This window comes from Chionomys nivalis, chromosome 1, assembly GCF_950005125.1.
Source record: "Chionomys nivalis chromosome 1, mChiNiv1.1, whole genome shotgun sequence".
Lineage (NCBI taxonomy): Eukaryota > Metazoa > Chordata > Mammalia > Rodentia > Cricetidae > Chionomys > Chionomys nivalis.
The window spans coordinates 134,663,591-134,681,974 of record NC_080086.1 but is presented as its reverse complement, the minus strand read 5'-3'; the positions used below and the strand labels follow the sequence as shown (position 1 = coordinate 134,681,974).

At 40.0% G+C, this 18,384-nt stretch overlaps 1 protein-coding gene across 1 annotated transcript in view; it reads left to right on the top strand.

The window, feature by feature from the left end:
* The window catches only part of Ppp1cb (protein phosphatase 1 catalytic subunit beta), a 33,864-nt gene extending 22,725 nt beyond the window's left edge, over nucleotides 1-11,139 (top strand). Inside the window, exons 4-9 of the mRNA XM_057781518.1 lie at nucleotides 7-237; nucleotides 2,085-2,189; nucleotides 4,206-4,277; nucleotides 5,054-5,205; nucleotides 6,834-6,968; nucleotides 9,330-11,139. Coding sequence (XP_057637501.1) covers nucleotides 7-237; nucleotides 2,085-2,189; nucleotides 4,206-4,277; nucleotides 5,054-5,205; nucleotides 6,834-6,968; nucleotides 9,330-9,434 — 800 coding nt within the window. The 3' untranslated portion in view covers nucleotides 9,435-11,139. The remainder of the gene's footprint in view (nucleotides 1-6; nucleotides 238-2,084; nucleotides 2,190-4,205; nucleotides 4,278-5,053; nucleotides 5,206-6,833; nucleotides 6,969-9,329) is intronic.
* The last annotated feature ends 7,245 nt before the right edge of the window (nucleotides 11,140-18,384 follow it).

Here is an 18,384-nt window from a genome sequence, read left to right as displayed (position 1 = left end):
TTTTAGGAGATATTCATGGACAATATACAGATTTACTGAGATTATTTGAATATGGAGGTTTTCCACCAGAAGCCAACTATCTTTTCTTAGGTGATTATGTGGACAGAGGAAAACAGTCTTTGGAAACCATCTGTTTGCTGTTGGCTTATAAGATCAAATACCCAGAAAACTTCTTTCTCCTAAGAGGGAACCATGAGTGTGCCAGCATCAATCGCATTTATGGATTCTACGATGAATGTAAGTGGGATTTAAAGCTTAGAAGCGCGTTTAGTTTCCACATGCTTTTACAATTCAAATGAATTTCTTTTTCAGGTGCTCGGTGATGTTTTCATTTTTATTTTTTTAAGACAATCTCAGGCAAAAGCCCATAAAAAACCTAAAGCTAGGAAACACGTTAATTTTTTTCTTGGGATCTCCTTGGTCATGTTCCAGATTGTCTGCAGCTTAGTTGGCTGAAGGTAGTCCTCTTAGTTTTCCCAGTAGGATACCCAAGAGAAACAAGCTCAGTACACTACAGGTGGTGGCTTCTGCTTTTCTGCTGTTTATTTGTTCATTAATTTGTGTGTGTGTGTGTGTGTGTGTGTGTGTGTGTGCGCGCAAACATGTGCACAGGCACCCTACATACATGGTATTGTGACACACATTTGGAGATCAGAAGAAGATGGCTTCCGATTGGTTTTTTTACCAAACTAACATTCTCAGCAGTTGGGAGCCCTGGCTGCTCTTCTGGGGGACTCGGGTTTGGTTCCCAGCACCACATCAGGGAACTGACAAACTCTGCCTTTAACTCCAGGTTCAGCGGATTCTCTCTGTGGCCTTGGCAGTCACTTCATACATGTGGTTCATAAACAAGCAGACTCACGTGTATAACATAAATAAAAATAAATAAATAAAATGCTAAGTAAAAGTTAAAATTTATTTTTAAAATTTTAATTTGTTCTCATACATTTATAGTAGTTTTCTAATTAAATTATTTTTACTGCTAAATTACCCATTTGAATCTACTTTTTTTAAAAAAAAAAAAAAAAAAACAACTCATAGCTTCCTGATTCCTGTAACAACAAATGTTTGTGAATGTGTCATGTATGCCAGTCACTTCTGACGCTGGAATGTGCTGATACTCAGGGCAAGTTACTCTTAAACACACATGGAATTTATGTTGTAATGATTCTGTATTTGATTTTTACATTTTTTGTGATCTGAATTAAGTCATACTTGTACAGAGAAAGTAAGTTGAAGCACATCAAACTGTAGCCGTCTTTCTAAGCTACAACAGAAATTAAGGCTTAGAAAATAAAGTGAGACTTGAATATCCTTTAGGGTAGAAAAGACTTCAGATGGAACGTGTGGGAAAACAGCTTGTAAACGGTCTATAAGTTACACTTACTCATTAAAAGATAGGCTTGAACATAAAAACGGGAAGTTAATAGCTGTGACTTTCATCCCTTCTCTGGCTTGGTAGTTGAACTTAATCCCCGATCAAGAAAATCTGGTAACTCTTAGTTGAAGTTGTCTTTGTTGTAGCTGGGCTGTGGGAAATTATAGCCTTGCATCTTTTCACTTGCTGTAGTACCGAGTTGTAATTTGCTTGGAAGTTAATACCACGTAGGCACTTGGAAGTGTTCCTTTCATGGCAGTAGGTTTATACCTCGTTACTCAGTGCACTAGGTTAACGTGGACCAGCTCCTCATTTTATCTACTTACTTGGCTAGGTAAATACATTGAATGGGGGGAAATTAGCTAATACCCTATTGGCCAATTTTAAAAATAGTGTATTACAGTGATTTTATAAGATAAAGCCATTTGATGTCTTTAAAGTCTTTATAATCCTATAGGTGGTGTTGATTGTTTATTTTATTGCCCCTTTAAAAACATAAGTAAAAAAATTAAGTATAATGATAAACCTGCATGCTGGATAAGTACTGAAACATGAGCTACATCTCCAGCACATGAAGAAAGTGCTATGTGGATGAGCTGTGTTTGTGCTAAGGTAGCACAAAGAAGAAAATTAAAACCATCATATTTTCTCTTTGAGATAACTAATGAGAGTGGTTATTAATTCATTAATTCTCGCTTTTTTATAGGCAAAAGAAGATTTAATATTAAATTGTGGAAGACATTCACTGATTGTTTTAACTGTCTGCCTATAGCTGCCATTGTGGATGAGAAAATCTTCTGTTGTCATGGAGGTGGAGTAATAAATTTGCTATTTAGAAGAGACCTACTAATTAAGATGCTGTGGGAAATATGATTGTGCCGGGAGGTACACAGCAACTAAAAGCCATTCTGACAGCAGATTGCAGGCCAGGCAGGGTCAGGGCCGCATAGGAAGATGCTGTCTTAAACAAAAGCAAAGTCATGCTAAGAATGAACAAAAACTGCTCGAGGCCTGCTTACGACCTCCTTCAGAGGGGGAGAGTGGTGGCCCACACACGCCTTTAATCCCAGCACTTGGGAGACAGAGGCAGGTGGATTTCAGTGAGTTCAAGGCCAGCCTGGTCTACAAAGTGAGTTCTAGGACAGAGCTGCTACACAGAGAAACCCTGTCTTCAAAAACAAATAAAAGACCTCCTTCAGTAATTAGAAATTTGTGATTATTGATAATGAAAATTTAACATAGTATTGACCTGTATTTTCACTTTGCTTCAGTTTAGGTCTGGTTGACTGGTTTTTTTTTTGTGTGTGTGTGGTGCTGTGGCTCTAGCCCATGCCTCAAATTTTGATGAAAAGATACTCTGCCATCAGTAAAACTGAGAGGCTAATTATCTTTCTGTCTATATTAAATACTTTTTATCAAACTTTAAATGTAACATAATTTAATATTCATATAACTTCTAAATTTTATGCAGTATATCAGCATAAGTACATGTTAGGAAATGAGGACACGAGAATACAGAGATTAGAATTCATATCAAATGTTTTCAGACCTCCATCCTCAGCACCCAACTTTACATCAGTGCTCTTTGGTATCTCACACAAAGGAGCTATGTTTCTGATTCATCTCTGAAGATTGTAAATAGCTATGACTAATGCCGGGGACTTTCTGAAGAGCCCCAATGTGTAATAATGAATGATTTTGTCTACATTAGATGAAGTTTTTTTAAGTTCACATGTATCAGAACTCACTTTAGAATACACAATAAAGTTTTGTATGCTATCACGTACACACAGTTTTTCAAAAGTTAGGGAGATAGTATATTTGGTAAAATGCTTGCCGTGAAAACCTGATAGCCTAAATTCAATCCTAGAACCCATGTGGAAAAGCCAGCTTTGTTTAACCAATGAGCTCCAGGCTAATGAGATATCTTCCTTTTCAAACAAGGTAGATGCAAGACGTGCTCAAAGGCAGGTTTGTCTGTGTGAGTTCAAGGCCATCCTGATCTGTGTACCAAGTTCCACGTCAGCCAACCTGTCTAGAAACAAACATAGCAATAGCAACATACAAGGAGATTGCTCCTGAGGCAACATCCAAGGTTATCTATCACTGGCTTCTGCATATAAAAATATAATCATACACACATGTACAGGCGTGTATAGATCAATTTAATAACTATTTGTATTTTCATATAGGGAAGATAATGAAATAATATAAAAAATTGGTTGCTCAGTATTATCCAGGGTAGTATCTTAAGGGAAGCTGTAAAGTGGGAAATGCTGGTAAGACAGGTAGTTAGGCCTAAGGTAGGGGGTGGTTTATTCTGACAGCATCATTCACTGTATTTGTTGAAATGTTGTTTTTCGTAGACTGAACACTTAGGGAATTGTGTTCTTGGACATTGGTGTAGCTGAGATAGAAACCGAGAAGTTTGAAGTGTGTATTTAGCTTCATTCCTTGTGATGATAATTGAATTATTTACTAGAGAAATGGTAGCTTATATTTATGCTCTACTTTAAAGATTACAGTGTGTTCTTGTGCTTTTTCTTATTTATCCTTCTGATTAATAGTTTATATATTTTTGCAGATAATGAGCATGTTGAGGTAGGATATGGGGAAAAGTTCTTAGGGGACCAAGAAAGTAAAAATGTTTCAAGATTTAGTGGTCATGAAGTTACAAAGGTAGTAGGAAGAATTGCAATATCTTCTTATGAAGAATAAGGGCATTTGGGAAGAAAATAATGGAGTTCCTCCTTGGAGACTTAAGGATAGAAGAGACAACATTATAAGTGTTCTGCTGGATGTCAAGTCTTTCTCTCTTTGTTTATAGGACTGTCACCAGATCTACAATCAATGGAACAGATTCGGAGAATCATGAGACCCACTGATGTCCCCGATACAGGTAAGTATATACAGAAGTTTAATTGCTTTATGTGAAATGCTGATATGTTTGAACCTAATTATACTTAGTGAAAGTCATTCAGAAACTTAGTATCGTCCCTGAAACCAGTTAACATTTGATAGTAAGTTTCTGTTTGGGGGGTATTTTAATTGAAAGTTTCTGAGATATTGAAAATGTTTATTTTGGTGTTTGATTTTCTGTTCAGCCTTCTGAAATATATTATAGTCCTTAGATCTTTTCCTAGGTTCAGACATTTCTCGAATTTAGGATCTGATTTGATTTTGTTCTTCATATTTTTTTTTGATACTGTAGAGATTAGAAAAGCAGACTTAAAGTGAAAAACAGAATCTAAAGTGATCAGGACAATCCTGACGAAAAAAATTACAAGAAAAGACTAGCTCTTCCTGCTTGTAAGATAAAAGTCTTACTTAAAAGTGTTACTGTGTTTGTGTCTTAATGATAATAAATAAAATGACATAAGAGGCTGGTAGTATAATTGTAAAGAATGGATAAGCTGACTATCGAGAAACTAAACAGAGGTTCCAGCTACTATGCTTGAGTGTTTCACACACAATTTCATGTATGCAGAAACCATCAGAAAGTGTGCCTTAGGAAGCCGGGAAAGGTTATATTTGTCTGATTGCTTCAACAAAGAATGGTTAAAGTGTAAGAAGGCAGGAGAAAAAAAAAAAAAAATATATATATATATATATATATATATATATGCGCATGCCTAATTCTGTGCTTTCTTATTTTTTTTTTTCTGTTTTTTAAAGGTTTACTTTGTGATTTACTGTGGTCTGACCCAGATAAGGATGTACAAGGCTGGGGAGAAAATGATCGTGGTGTTTCTTTTACTTTTGGAGCTGATGTAGTCAGTAAATTTCTGAATCGCCATGATTTAGACTTGATTTGTCGAGCTCATCAGGTATGCAGTATTAAGACTCTTGGATATTTTGTTAATTTCACATGCTTTTGTTCACAGGTAGATAAATAGATACAGCTTCTGTCTCCCCATGTATCTTAGTTACTGTTCTGTTGCTGTGAAGAGACACCATGACCAAGGCAATACATTAAAAATAAAAAAAAAAGCATTCAATTTTGGGCTCATAGTTTTAGGGGACTAGAGTTCATGAACTACACAGCATGGAGTGTGATGGCTGACAGGCAGGATGCTAGCGTAATAGCTAAGAGCTTCCATCTGGAGGCAACAACCAGTGAGACAGAGAGCGCGATGACTGGGAATGGCTTGGACTTTTGAAACCTCAAAACCCCCAATGATACATGTCCTTCAACCAGGCCACACCTCATAGTTCCCAACTGTTCCATCTTCTGAGGGCCAAGCATTCAAATATAGGAATTGATATCTAAGAAAGGTAATGTAGGGGGTTGACGAGGTGGCTCAGTAATTAAGATTACTGGCTGTTCTTCCAAAGAACCCACCCATATCCGATTCCCAGTACCTACATGACAGTTTCAAAATGTCTGAAACTCCAGTCCCAGGGAGTCAGACACCTTCTGACCTCCAGTGGATGACACTAGGCATGCAAATGATGCACAGACATACATGCAGGCAAACACCTATACACATAAAAATAGAATAATTCATTAAAAATAAAAGATAATGTTGTTTATGTAGGAAAAAGAGATAAGGAGACCAGCATCTAGAACTCATAGTCTGTTACCCAAATGTGTGGGTATTGTTTTTTGACAAAACAAACTGTGCTATGAGAAATTTTTGATTGTGTTTTTGTTTCAAGATGGGGTTTCTTTGTGTAACAGCCCTAGCTGTCCTGGAACTAGCTCTGTCTATAGACCAGGCTGGCTTTGAACTATCCATCTGCCTGCCTCTGCCTCCCAAGTGCTGGGATTAAAGATGTGTGCCACAACTGCCCGGCACTATAAGAAATTTTTTGAGACAGCCGTAGAATGTGATTGTAAACTGATTAATTATACATTGTTAATTATTTTCTGTGATCAAATCATTATTGATCCACTGTTCTCAGTGATGCATACTTACAGTGCTCATGATCTATAAAACATAATTGGCTTGTAATACATTTTGGAAATATTTTTGTCTTAATTTTGTTTTTAAAGTATATATTTCATTTTCTATGCGTGAATGTTTTGCTTGAATGTATGTGCTTGTACCACAAACATGCCTGGTTCCTAACAGATCAGAAAAGGACATGAGAACCCCTGGAAGTAGCAATATGGATGTTTGTGAGCTGCCATGTTGCTGTTTGGGAACTGAATTTAAGTACTCTGTAAGAGCAACAAGTGCTCCTAACCAATGAGCCATTGCCTCAGTCCCTTTGACCTCTTTTTACATTGCTGGTTTGGTTTTGTGGGTTTAAAAAAGGAAATTATATATCTGTGTGGGAGTATGTGCAAACGGGAAGATTCATTTTGTTTTTTTCTTACTATCTCTGGGCGTAAAACCAGGGCCCTGGCACCTGAAAAAGTTGCTGCTGTTTGGCCTTTGCTTCATTAATCTGCATTAGCATAGACGATTAAAAATTACCTACTAACGAGGATTTTTATTTCTTTTGACAGGTGGTGGAAGACGGGTATGAATTTTTTGCTAAAAGACAATTGGTAACCTTATTTTCTGCCCCAAATTACTGTGGCGAGTTTGACAATGCTGGCGGTATGATGAGTGTGGATGAGACTTTGATGTGTTCGTTTCAGGTAAGACATGAAATATAAATGTCTGTCTGCCTTTTTTTCCCTCCCTCCCTCCCTCCCTCCCTCCCTCCCTCCCTCCCTCCCTCCCTCCCTCCCTCCCTCCCTTTCGTTCTTTCTTTCTTAACAGGATCTTCCTATATAGCCCAGGCAGACCCTGACCTTACAGTCTTCCTGCCTCTCCCTCCTGAATATCAGGATAATAGCCATTTGCTGCCCTGCCTGGCTTGGTACATTTTTAATGACTATAGACATTCATTAAAACTATTGTCAGAATAATTTTTCTTTTTAAATAATCTCTGTCTGAGCAGAATGTGTTGAAAATCAGTTTAATTCAGAATTTGTTAACATTCAGGGCTGGAGATACAGTTGAGTGATAAAATGCTTTCTTACCACATGCAAGGCCTTTGGTTCAATCTCCAAATACATCAGTGGAAGTGGATCTCCCTTCCCCTCTCCCCTCCAAAAAATAAAAAAAGTGATTACCATTCACACTGATTAAAACTTTCTGGTTTGGGTCGTAAACTTCCTAATGTTGGGTCTGTATAACCAAGTACGTTTTTAGAAACGTTTAGGCTGCACCTTTCTTGTTCCACGTGTTGAAATAGTTTATTCTTTTGTGACATACGGATAGTGCATAACTACTAAAAGAATAGGAAGGGCAAGCTGGGAAGATGGCTCAGTGAGAAAAGTACTTGCCATTTAGCATGAGTGCCTGAGTTTGGACTCCATGGAGAACAGTGTGGGCCTTTAGTTTCACTATGAGGAAACTGAACTTTCTGTACATGTTCAATCCAGAAATATTTTCTTGTGAATAGTCTGACTTTAGTATTAGCTGGGTTCCTGGTATGTAGAACTGACACAATATAGCAAGTTAGCTAGGGCTCTTGCTGTGAAGAGACATCATGACCATGAATGAAAACATTTGCCAGATGGCGCATGTCTTTCAGGAGGCAGATGCAGGCAGATCTTTGTGAGTTCAAGGACAGCCTGGTCTACAAAAGCTAGTTCCAGGACAGGCTCAAAGCTACAGAGAAACCCTGTCTCGGAAAAAAAAAAAAGAAAGAAAGCATTTAATTGGGTGACTTGTTTACAGTTTCAAGAGGTTCAGTCCATTATCATCATGGCAGCATGCAGGCAGACATGGTGTTGGAGTAATAGCTGAGAGAGTCCTAAATTTTGCAGGTATCAGGAAATTGACAGACACACCGGGAGGTATCCTGAGAGTGTCTCAAAGCCCATCCCCACTGTGACACACTTCCTCTAACAAAGCCACATCTCGTAATAGTGTTGCTCCGTATCAGATTGTGGGGGCCAGTTACATTCAAATACCACAGTTTGCTTAGCTCTTTCCCTTTGTTGTATTAGACCATACTATCAACAACTGAATGTTAAATGTTTGGTGTCTCCATTATATTTTAAGAGTTCTAACCAAGTCTTGTCCTTCAGCGATTGTTGGATTAATAGAGGAATTGGATTAATGTATTTCTTTTATTGTGATACTCTAGTATGTAGAGTGGTTTTAAGAAACACTACATAAATATTTTCCATATTTAGTCTTGTAAAATGATGGCATTTTCTATTTCTAACAGGTAATGCTCTATTTATGCTATGCCCTGTAGTGAGTGTAATGAAAGTAACAGGTGTTTATGCAGGGCATGGTTGTATATGCCTTTAATGCTAGCACTCAGAAAACAACCAGGCAGTTGTCTTTGAGTTTGAAGCCAGCCAGGGCAACATAGTAAGAACCTGTCTTTAAGAAACAAAATGTTTGCAAGGACACAGAACACTTTAAAACTTAGTACATTAATGGTGGAAATACAGATTGCTACAGCTGCCCTAGGAATACAGTTTGGCAATTCATTAGAAGTTAGAGGTAGTGTTAACAGATGATTGAGCAAAATTAGGTCCACTCAAAATCTTGTAGCATTGTTCATAATAACTAAAAGTGGAAACAACTCCAGAGCCCAGCTGCAGAATGGATAAACCCGGGATGGGGTGGGGTCAGAATTAAGGTAAGAACCTAGGTTTTTTTTTTTTTTTTTTTTTCTCTCTCTCTAATGAGGTGAACTAATGGTGAAAATTTTAGCCTAAATTTATGGGCTTAGCAGTTGCTGAGGCTGTGTAACCAAGCTTTTGTTGCTAAAATATAACTAGTAAGTGTTCCTAAGGGCGGTGCCGGAGGCTGAATCCAAGTACTTCTTCATGCTAAGCACTTACTGAGCTGCTCTGCCTAACTTACCCAGTCCTTAACTCTAAGAAATGTTTGTGGGATGTTGCCAAACTATTTCTTTATTTTCATTGAACTTTAACAATTGATGTCATTTATTAAAAGAATAATATTGTTAATAATTTTTTTTTTCCAAGATACTGAAACCATCTGAGAAGAAAGCTAAGTACCAGTATGGTGGATTGAATTCTGGACGTCCTGTCACTCCACCTCGAACAGCTAATCCACCTAAGAAAAGGTGAAGAAAGGAATTCTGTAAAGAAACCGTCAGATTTGTTAAGGACATACTTCATAATATATAAGTGTGCACTGTAAAACCATCCAGCCATTTGACACCCTTTATGATGTCACACCTTTAACTTAAGGAGACGGGTAAAGGATCTTAAATTTTTTTCTAATAGAAAGATGTGCTACACTGTATTGTAATAAGTATACTCTGTTATAATATTCAACAAAGTTAAATCCAAATTCAAAAGTATCCATAAAGTTATATCTTCTGGTATCACAATTTTTAAAGTTGAAAAGCATCCCAGTTAACTAGCTGTGGTAGTTACCCAGATGAAAGCATGGTGTTCCACCTGTGTCACATGGTTTTAGTGTTGCTTGGTTGTTTAATTATTTTGGGCTTGTTTTGTTTTGTTTGTTTTTGCTAGAATAATGGCAACTACTTTTCCTGTTTTTCCCTAAACATTTTAAAAAATGGAATATGGGAAGAGCTTTAAAGACATTCACCAACTATTATTTTCCTTCACTTATCTACTTATGTAGCTGTTTGATCTTACTAAGAAAACTTATGCCTCATAATAGTAAAAAGGAATTTTAGAGGTTGATAGATTTTAAAAATATACAAACTATCTGATCCAATGATTTTTATCAAACAGTTTGACTGGGCAGACATTGCAGCTGATAATGAATGAATATTTTGCTTTTTACAAAATTGCCACTGATTTGGATTTGTGCACTCTAATTTTTAATTTATTGATGCTCTATTGTGCAGTAGCATTTCATTTAAGATAAGGCTCATATAGTATTACCCAAAACTAGTTGGTAATGTGATTATGTGGTACCTTGGCTTTAGGTTTTAATTCGCACGAAACACCTTTTGGCATGCTTAACTTTCTGGTATTACCCTCACCTGCATTGGTTTTGTTTTTTGGGGTTTTTGTTGTTGTTTGTTTTCGTTTGTTTGTTTGTTTTTAGATCCACAGAACATGAGAATCCTTTTTGACAAGCCTTGGAAAGCTGGCGCTCTTCTTTCCCTCTCTATGTGAAGGATGTATTTAAATGAATGCTGGTCAGTGGGACATTTATCAGCTCTGAGTATAGGGATGCTTCACTGTCTAATAATTGCCATGTGAATGTTGTTTTTTGACTGTAAGGCTTTGTCACTAAAGATTTTTACTCCGTGTTTTCATAATCAAAGGTCATATAGTATGTATAGACATGCTTTGTAGTGAAGTATAGTAGCAATAATTTCTGTACATGATCAAGAGTTTATTGCAATATTTCTTTTCCTGTTCTCTTCTTTTAAAGGTTAGCATTAACAAATGTCAAGGAGTAGCAAAGTCAACACAGATTTTAGGAGGACTTAACAACAGGCACAGTTCTGGTTCTTTGGAAGTGACACTATTGGATGTGATTATAAAGTATTTTATTGAACATTGTCAAATTTGTAAGCTTCATAGGGATGGACATAATATTTATATAATGCCCTTCTTATGTGTTACCATAGATGTGAAACCTTATATTGTCTTTGAGAATGTTAAATTGAGAACTCTGTTAACATTTTATGGATTGGCGCATATTGTATTACTGCAAGAAACATTTGATTTTCAGCACAGTGCAAAAGTTCTTTAAAATGCATACATCTTTTTTTCTAATTCCATTTTGTTTTGAAGCACATTTTAAATGTAGTTTTCTCATTTAGTAAAGTTGTCTAATTGATAAAAAGTCTGAGTGATTATTCTGTGTTTTGTTTTACAGTGAGACATGTAAACACACATTGACATGTCTATAACCATGCTCTGTTAGGTCACACACACCTTTATCTAATGTAATGTCATAACTTTACTGAAATATAAGTCAAACGGTTGCTAATAGGATTTTAGATGTCATCTCTCAGTAGTCAGTATTTAAGGTAGCTCAAGAAGATAGCTTTAATCTTAGTGTTAATTAATCCACATTATTCAGTATCTTATAGACCGGATTTTTATGAAAACTTATTCAAATTAAAACTGAGCAAATTAGTATTGGTTGTTAAAGGATTGTGACACACAAGTCTGAGGCATTTGAGCCTAAACTGGGTTATAGATCAAGACACTATCTTAACAGAAAAAAAAAAATCACTAACAGCAAAATAAGCTTCTCATCTTAGCCAGACATCGTGAGACCTGCGGTCTGAATCTCTGGCAGGAGGATCTGGAGTTCAAGGCCAAGCTTCAGCTAGACAGTAAATTGAGGCCAACCTGAGCTAAGTGAGACCTGTCTTAAAATAGCCATACATGTTCCGGGGGTGTAGTGGGGGCTATTGAGTGCTCCACCCTAAACCCATTTATCACCCCAAGTCTCGAACACAGTGAAAGGGGCAGAAGGATGGAGAACAGTGCTATTAAACACTGTCTTCTGGGCATGAGATGACATTATACTCATGGTCTATGGTTACCTGCACGAATTGAGCCTGTTAGCATTTTAGCCTGGATGGTTGATGTAATGGCTCCTGGGGGAAAGAAGGTCTTTCTTCTTCTTCTTCTTCTTCTTCTTCTTCTTCTTCTTCTTCTTCTTCTTCTTCTTCTTCTTCTTCTTCTTCTTCTTCTTCTTCTTCTTCTTCTTCTTCTTCTTCTTTTCTTCTTCTTCTTCTTCTTCTTCTTCTTCTTCTTCTTCTTCTTCTTCTTCTTCTTCTTCTTCTTCTTCTTCTTCTTCTTCTTCTTCCTTCTTCTTTCTTCTTCTTCAGATTTATTTATTATGTATACAACATATTTATTATGTATCCTCACATGCCAGAAGAGGGCGCCAGATATAATGATATCACAACAGATGGTTGTGAGCCACCATGTGGTTGCTGGGAATTGAATTGTGGAAGAACAGCCAGTGCTCTTAACCACTGAGCCATCTCTCCAGCCCAAGGAGGTCTTTTATTTAGTGGTGTAGCCAATGCTCCATTGCCCCTGCTCCAGTGATTAGGGCCACATGCATGTTCATGACTTGAAGTCAGTGAGTCAAAACAAAAAAAAATTGGACATGATACTAAGATGTCTGTTTTGTTAGGAAGCTAGTCTTTTAGCTTTTGAATTCCCTATACTTTGAATTGTCAGTTATTCTTTACTGAGAGCCACGTGTGTTGGGTGCTCCTTCAAGAATTTGACCTTAATCTTTAGGTGCCTAACAAGCTCTGAGGCAGAGATTATTGTTTATTACTGATGCATTTCCTGAAGTGATGTTTGGCATGTCAGAGACCTACAAATTTAATGAATCACAGATTTTAAAAATGACTGCTCACATTGCTGTTGGCACTTTGACCCTATAAAGAAATTTACAACACAGTTCCAATTGCCCTTTATTCTCATGTCTCAAAAACACTGCAGTTATCTCAGGAGGTTTTGAATTTGTACTGTCAAAATAAATGGTTCATTGTGAAAACTGTGGTTCTAATAGTTAAATATAAGGAAAAAAATAATGGGTTTGTGGAAGCAAGCTGACGCATACTTACTTTTTAGAAATGAGGTTTATGGGGGCAGGGGAGATGGCTCAGAGGTTAAGAGCACAGGCTGCTTGCTCTTCCCGAGGTCCTGAGTTAATTTCCCAGCAACCACATGATGGCTCACAATGATCTATAATGAGAATTCAGACTCCTTGAAACATGAGAATTAGTAGGAAATTTAAATGGTGAAGAGAGCACATTATAAGCTAGGTTTTTATAAAAAAAAAAAAAAACAAGCTGGGTGGTAGTGGCACACACCTTCGATCTCAGTACTTGGGAGGCAGAGGCAGGCAGATCTCTTGAGTTTGAGGCCAGTCTGGTCTACAGAGCAAGTTCCAGGACAGCCAGGGATACACAGAGAAACCCTGTCTCAAACAAACAAACAAACAAAAAAACCAATAATAATAAAGACAAGCAGAAATGTTTCAGACATGTTCAAGAAAAAGTTTATGAAGTTTAGTAAGAGAATTGTGAACTGCCATTTGAAAACTGGAATGGGGCCTGGATTCTCTGAAAGAACAGCCATTGCCTTCAGTCATCTCTCCAGCTCTCCGGGACTTGCTTTAAATACTCAGTCAAATCCAAGTCTCGGATACAAGACAAGAAGGAAACCAAGAATGCTTTCTATGTACCTGTCCAGCACATGAGGTTGTCCCAGGATGACACAGTAAGTACCAGCTCACATTCAGGTTTACTTTGACATGCCGAGGTCACATCTGCCTGTATTTATACAGCTGGTAAAGATGTCCTGCTAATGCCCATGTGTCAAGGCCCTGCTTACATCAGCGAGTGTTTGCTACATGCAGGAAATTGCAGCGGTGTCATGGGTGTTGTGTCCTTTGAGTGGCAAGCATGGTCCAGTGCTTACGGAGCCTCATCTGACTCTTGGATCTCACATTTGTCTACAGAGCTCAACTGAAACAGGAACTCAAACTACCTGGCGTGTTCAAATAGTTTAAAAAGTAGTGAGAACATTCATGAAGGCCTCACTGGTTGTAACCCTTTAAGCCAAAATATTGGCATTAAATTACTTCTTCGATACCTTTATTTCGATAAATTGACCTTAATATAAAAACATAATGAAACGTAAATTTAAGTATGATTATTTGAGGAACACTGTCAGACATGGTGGTACACTCGAGAGGTGAAGTTAGTTCAGGGTTATCCTCTGCTGTGTATGAACTGAAGGCCATCCTTCACTACAAAACCCAGTCTCACAAAAAAAAAAAAAAAGTGTATGTGTTTCATTTTTATGGTTTTAGAAGACAGGGTTTCTCTATTTGGAACCTGTCCTGGAACTCTGTACATCAAACTGGCCTCAAACTCATGGAAATTTTCCTGCTTCTGTCTCCCGAGTGCTGGGGTTAAAGGCCACCGCCACCCAGCTGTGTGTGTACTTTCTGTACCTCTCATGGAAAAGGCTGTCCACGACTGTTCTGCCACAGCAGAGTGCTGTTCATGTGCTGAATATTCATGGCTCAGTAAATAACACTTTATACTAATGGCTGGAAACTAGTGATCACAAGAATCCCTGCTCCTGAGAAAAAGAGCAGAGAAGGATCCTCATGAAAAACCACAGGAATGACTGAAGCAGCCACTCCCTAAAGATTTTCTTGACACATTTATTCACCGGAGGGCCATGGATCTAAGAAAAGAAAAGTGAAGAGCTAGGCAGTGGTGGCACACTCCTTTAATCCCAGCACTTGGGAGGCAGTGGCAGGAGGATCTCTTGTGAGTTCGAGGCCAACCTGGTCTAGAGTGAGTTCCAGAACCTGCGGGGGGGGGGGGGGGCGGGAGAGACAACAACAAAAGACCAACTCAAAGGCCTCCCTCAGGAAAGCTTAGTACTCAAAGTGCCCCTTACTTTAGGTTGATTTGTGTGTTAGTAAGCTGCTTTCCGTGTTCAGAGTTGCTGAGCAAGAAACTAATAACTGGGAAGTACTGCAAACAAGCAAGGCTAAGATGCTCTTAAATGCTATAATCGGAAAAGAATCATAGACGCAACGCCAGCCATCCGAATGATTTAAATCTCGTTCTTTTCTGGAATATGAGGCAGTAAGACATGAAAGACTAACAGCATGGAGAAACAGATGCATAAAAAAAGCAGATTCTGCATTAGAGGGATGGGGCGGGCGAGCATTTATTAAACACCTTTGCTACATCCCAGACCTCTCAAGAAAACACAGGACGTAACTGTGAAAGGGAGAACACGGTCCTATCACTTTATTCACACCCTTTGAGCTAGCTTAGGCGGGCTCTTCCTCCTTTCAGACACTTGTGCACACGCTGTTCTGGGGCGGCAGCGTTCTCTCAAGCTCACAAGTGCGAGGTGCGTGCAGGGAAGCGGGGGGAGGGGTACGGCGGGAGACCCCGGGCCTGCAGGGCATCACGGTGTTCTCGTCCCGTCCGAGGAGGGCACCTCAACGGTTCCACACTGACACGTTCGCGGGAAAGCGCGATTCCCGCGAAGAGGTCCATAGAGCTAAGAGCCCAATAACGGCAGATGGCTTGGCGTCAGCGCGGGGGCGGGGCGGGGCGGGGCTACAGAGCCGGCCCCGCCCCCAGCTGTTCCCGCGCTCCGATTGGCTCCGGCGTCCGCGCGCTCCCAGCGGGCAGCTGGCGGCTGGAAAGCGGGTGCTGCTCTGTGCGAGCGACAAGCGAGCAACCGTCTGAGGCTGAGGGCTGAAGCGGAGGCCGCTCGCTCTTCGCCGGTCTGCGCAGGTACCTTCGCCCTCGCTGGGCGGGCGGCCTTGGTGACGAGTCCCGAGTGTCGGCAGCGCCGGTGTCCTCCGCTCTCTCCCGCAGTCCGGCGTGAGGAGGCCCCTCAGCCCTCAGCGGCGCATCCGGGCGGTCTCGCGGCCTCGAGCCCCCCCCCCCGCACCTTCCCCCCTCCCGGCTCTGAGGGTCGGGACACGAGTGAGCCTCCCGGAGGCGGAGACCGGAGGGAACCCCTGAAGGGACCGGGTCGCCCGGCAGGTCGGGCTGCACGGTGGGGCTGAGGGAATGCGAGTCCTGCCGCTTAATCCCGTGTCCCACGCCCCCACCCAGAGCCGCATCGCAGTATTGAGTTCTGAGCTGCCCTTTGTCATCGCGACACCCCAGATGTAGGAAAGTTTCCCCGCCTGCCTATCCCCAGTCGCCAGGGATTGGATTTTCATACAGAAAAACGATTTCTATTTTATGATTCTGTCACCAGATGCCCTTTATCCTACGTCCAGAGAGAACTTTCTTCAGATGCCTACAAAGTTCAGGTGTATTTACAAAAACCAAACAAACAAAACCCCAAACCTCACAAACTCAGACATGGCCTTTATGAATTCTGGATGACTTTTCAAATGTCGCTAGAATGCATGCAGGCGAATTGAAGGATTCTTACCTTATGTTGTGAGACTTTGCCTTGAGTGACGCAAACCAGCGTCTACTAACCCCAGATAGGGAGCTGATAGCACAAAAGTAGGGGTTCCACCCGAGTCCAGGTTGAGAAGCATGCATGAATCAAGCTGCATCCCTGAAGAGCCCACCCCGGGGGGCTGATGTCTGGGAAAGCTGTTCAGGCGATCGGTTTCCTCCCGCTGCAGTCCTGCTTCGGAACCCGAGTCTCGGGCAGCTTCCCTCTAGGATGGAATGTGTCTGTTTGGAGACGTGGCTACACAATACCTATTGGCCATAGTTTCTTATATTCCCCTCCCCCACTCCCTCTTTCTCTAGAGAAATGCCCATATTTTAATTAGCCTTTGATTCTTTTCCTCTGAGCAAAGAGCTAAGCCAAAGAGATCCCGCAAAGTGGAATTTTACGCACGCTGTGGCATAGACAGCTTCTGTCCTTACGTTCTTGCTCCACGACTTTCCTTCAGCCTTTCTTAACTTCAGTGAATATCCATTTAGGAATTTCGGACGTTCCCTTTTCCTGTTTTCTCAAGTCTTAGATGAAATAGTCTGATACTCGAAGTTGCTTTTTCTTATTTTCCATTTGGTTTCAATATAAAAATAATTATTTAAAAGTCATTTACAACTGAGTCAAACTTAACTCGTGAAAAAATGGGCGACAATATTCTGTATTCTGGTATGTTTTACCACTGAACCTAGCCCTGCCCCCACTCCATTGGCGAATCCTAATGACTGCTTAGTTTTTTTTCCAGAAGACAGATGAAAGAAGCAAAACAAAAGGCAAGAAATTATTGTAGAACTAATTATAATTTCTTCTGTTTAATTTTTGTTGTTGGCTGATTGGTTCTGGTTGTTTACTTTTGAGATAGAGTCCAGGTTCCTCTCAGACTAAAGACATAGCTGTAGCTACAAGTGTTTTTCTCCGTTCCTATCCTCTGCCTACTGTTCTCTCTGTCTCTCTGTCTCTGTCTCTCTGTCTCTCTCTCTCTTTCTCTCTCTGTTTTTTCTCTCTCTCCCTCCTCCCTCTCTCTTTCCCTCCCTCCCTCGCTCTCTCTCCTTTTCCCCTCCCTCCTTTTTATTTACACACACACACACACACACACACACGATTATTTTGCCTGCGTGTGTGTCTGTACACCACATGCTTTTCTGGTGCCCTCAGAGACCAGAAGAAGGCACCGAATTCCCTGGAGCTGGAGTTAGATGCTTGTGGGCCCCTGTGAGTGCCAAAGAGTGAGTGCTCTTAACAGCTGAGCCATCTCTCCAGCCCCCTCTGCCTACTTCTTTATCATCTAACCCTACACTGCTTAATACTGTAGCCACTAGCCACATGTGACCATAAACACTTATTTGGCTGGGTGCAACAGAAAACTTTTTTTACTTCACTTAATTATAAAATGGAAGGAGTGTAAAATATTCTCTCATACACTACTTTATTTTTATAGGACTACATTTTGAGTTACTTAGTAATTAACATAAAATTGAAATATGTATAAAGTATCAAAAATGTATCAGACTTGGCTGGAGAGATGGATCAGAGGTTAAGAGCACTGCTCTTCCAGTAGGTCTCGGGTTCAATTCCTAGCACCCACGTGGCAGCTTGAAACTGCCTGTAACTCCAGTTTCAGGGGATCTGACACCTTCACACAGACACACAGGCAAAACATGAGTGCACATGAAATAAAAATGTTGTTTCTTTAAAATGTACCAGACTGCCGAGCGGTGGTGGCGCACGCCTTTAATCCCAGCACTCGGGAGGCAGAGGCAGGCGGATCTCTGTGAGTTCGAGGCCAGCCTGGTCTATAAGAGCTAGTTCCAGGACAGGCACCAAAGCTACAGAGAAACCCTGTCTCGAAAAACCATAAAATGTACCAGACTTAAAAGATTTTTGGATGTAAAATATTTTATTAATTTTATATTGATTAGATGTTAAAATTACATGTTAGATCTATTTGACTTTATTAAAATTAACTTTGTTTTTAGCACTGAGGCTTGAGCTCTGCTCTCACACATGCTAGGCAAGTAGTCTCCCCTCCCACTGAGCTATAGCCCAGCCCTCATATTCTCTCTCTCTCTTTCTCTCTCTCTCTTTGTTTTTGTTTTGCGAG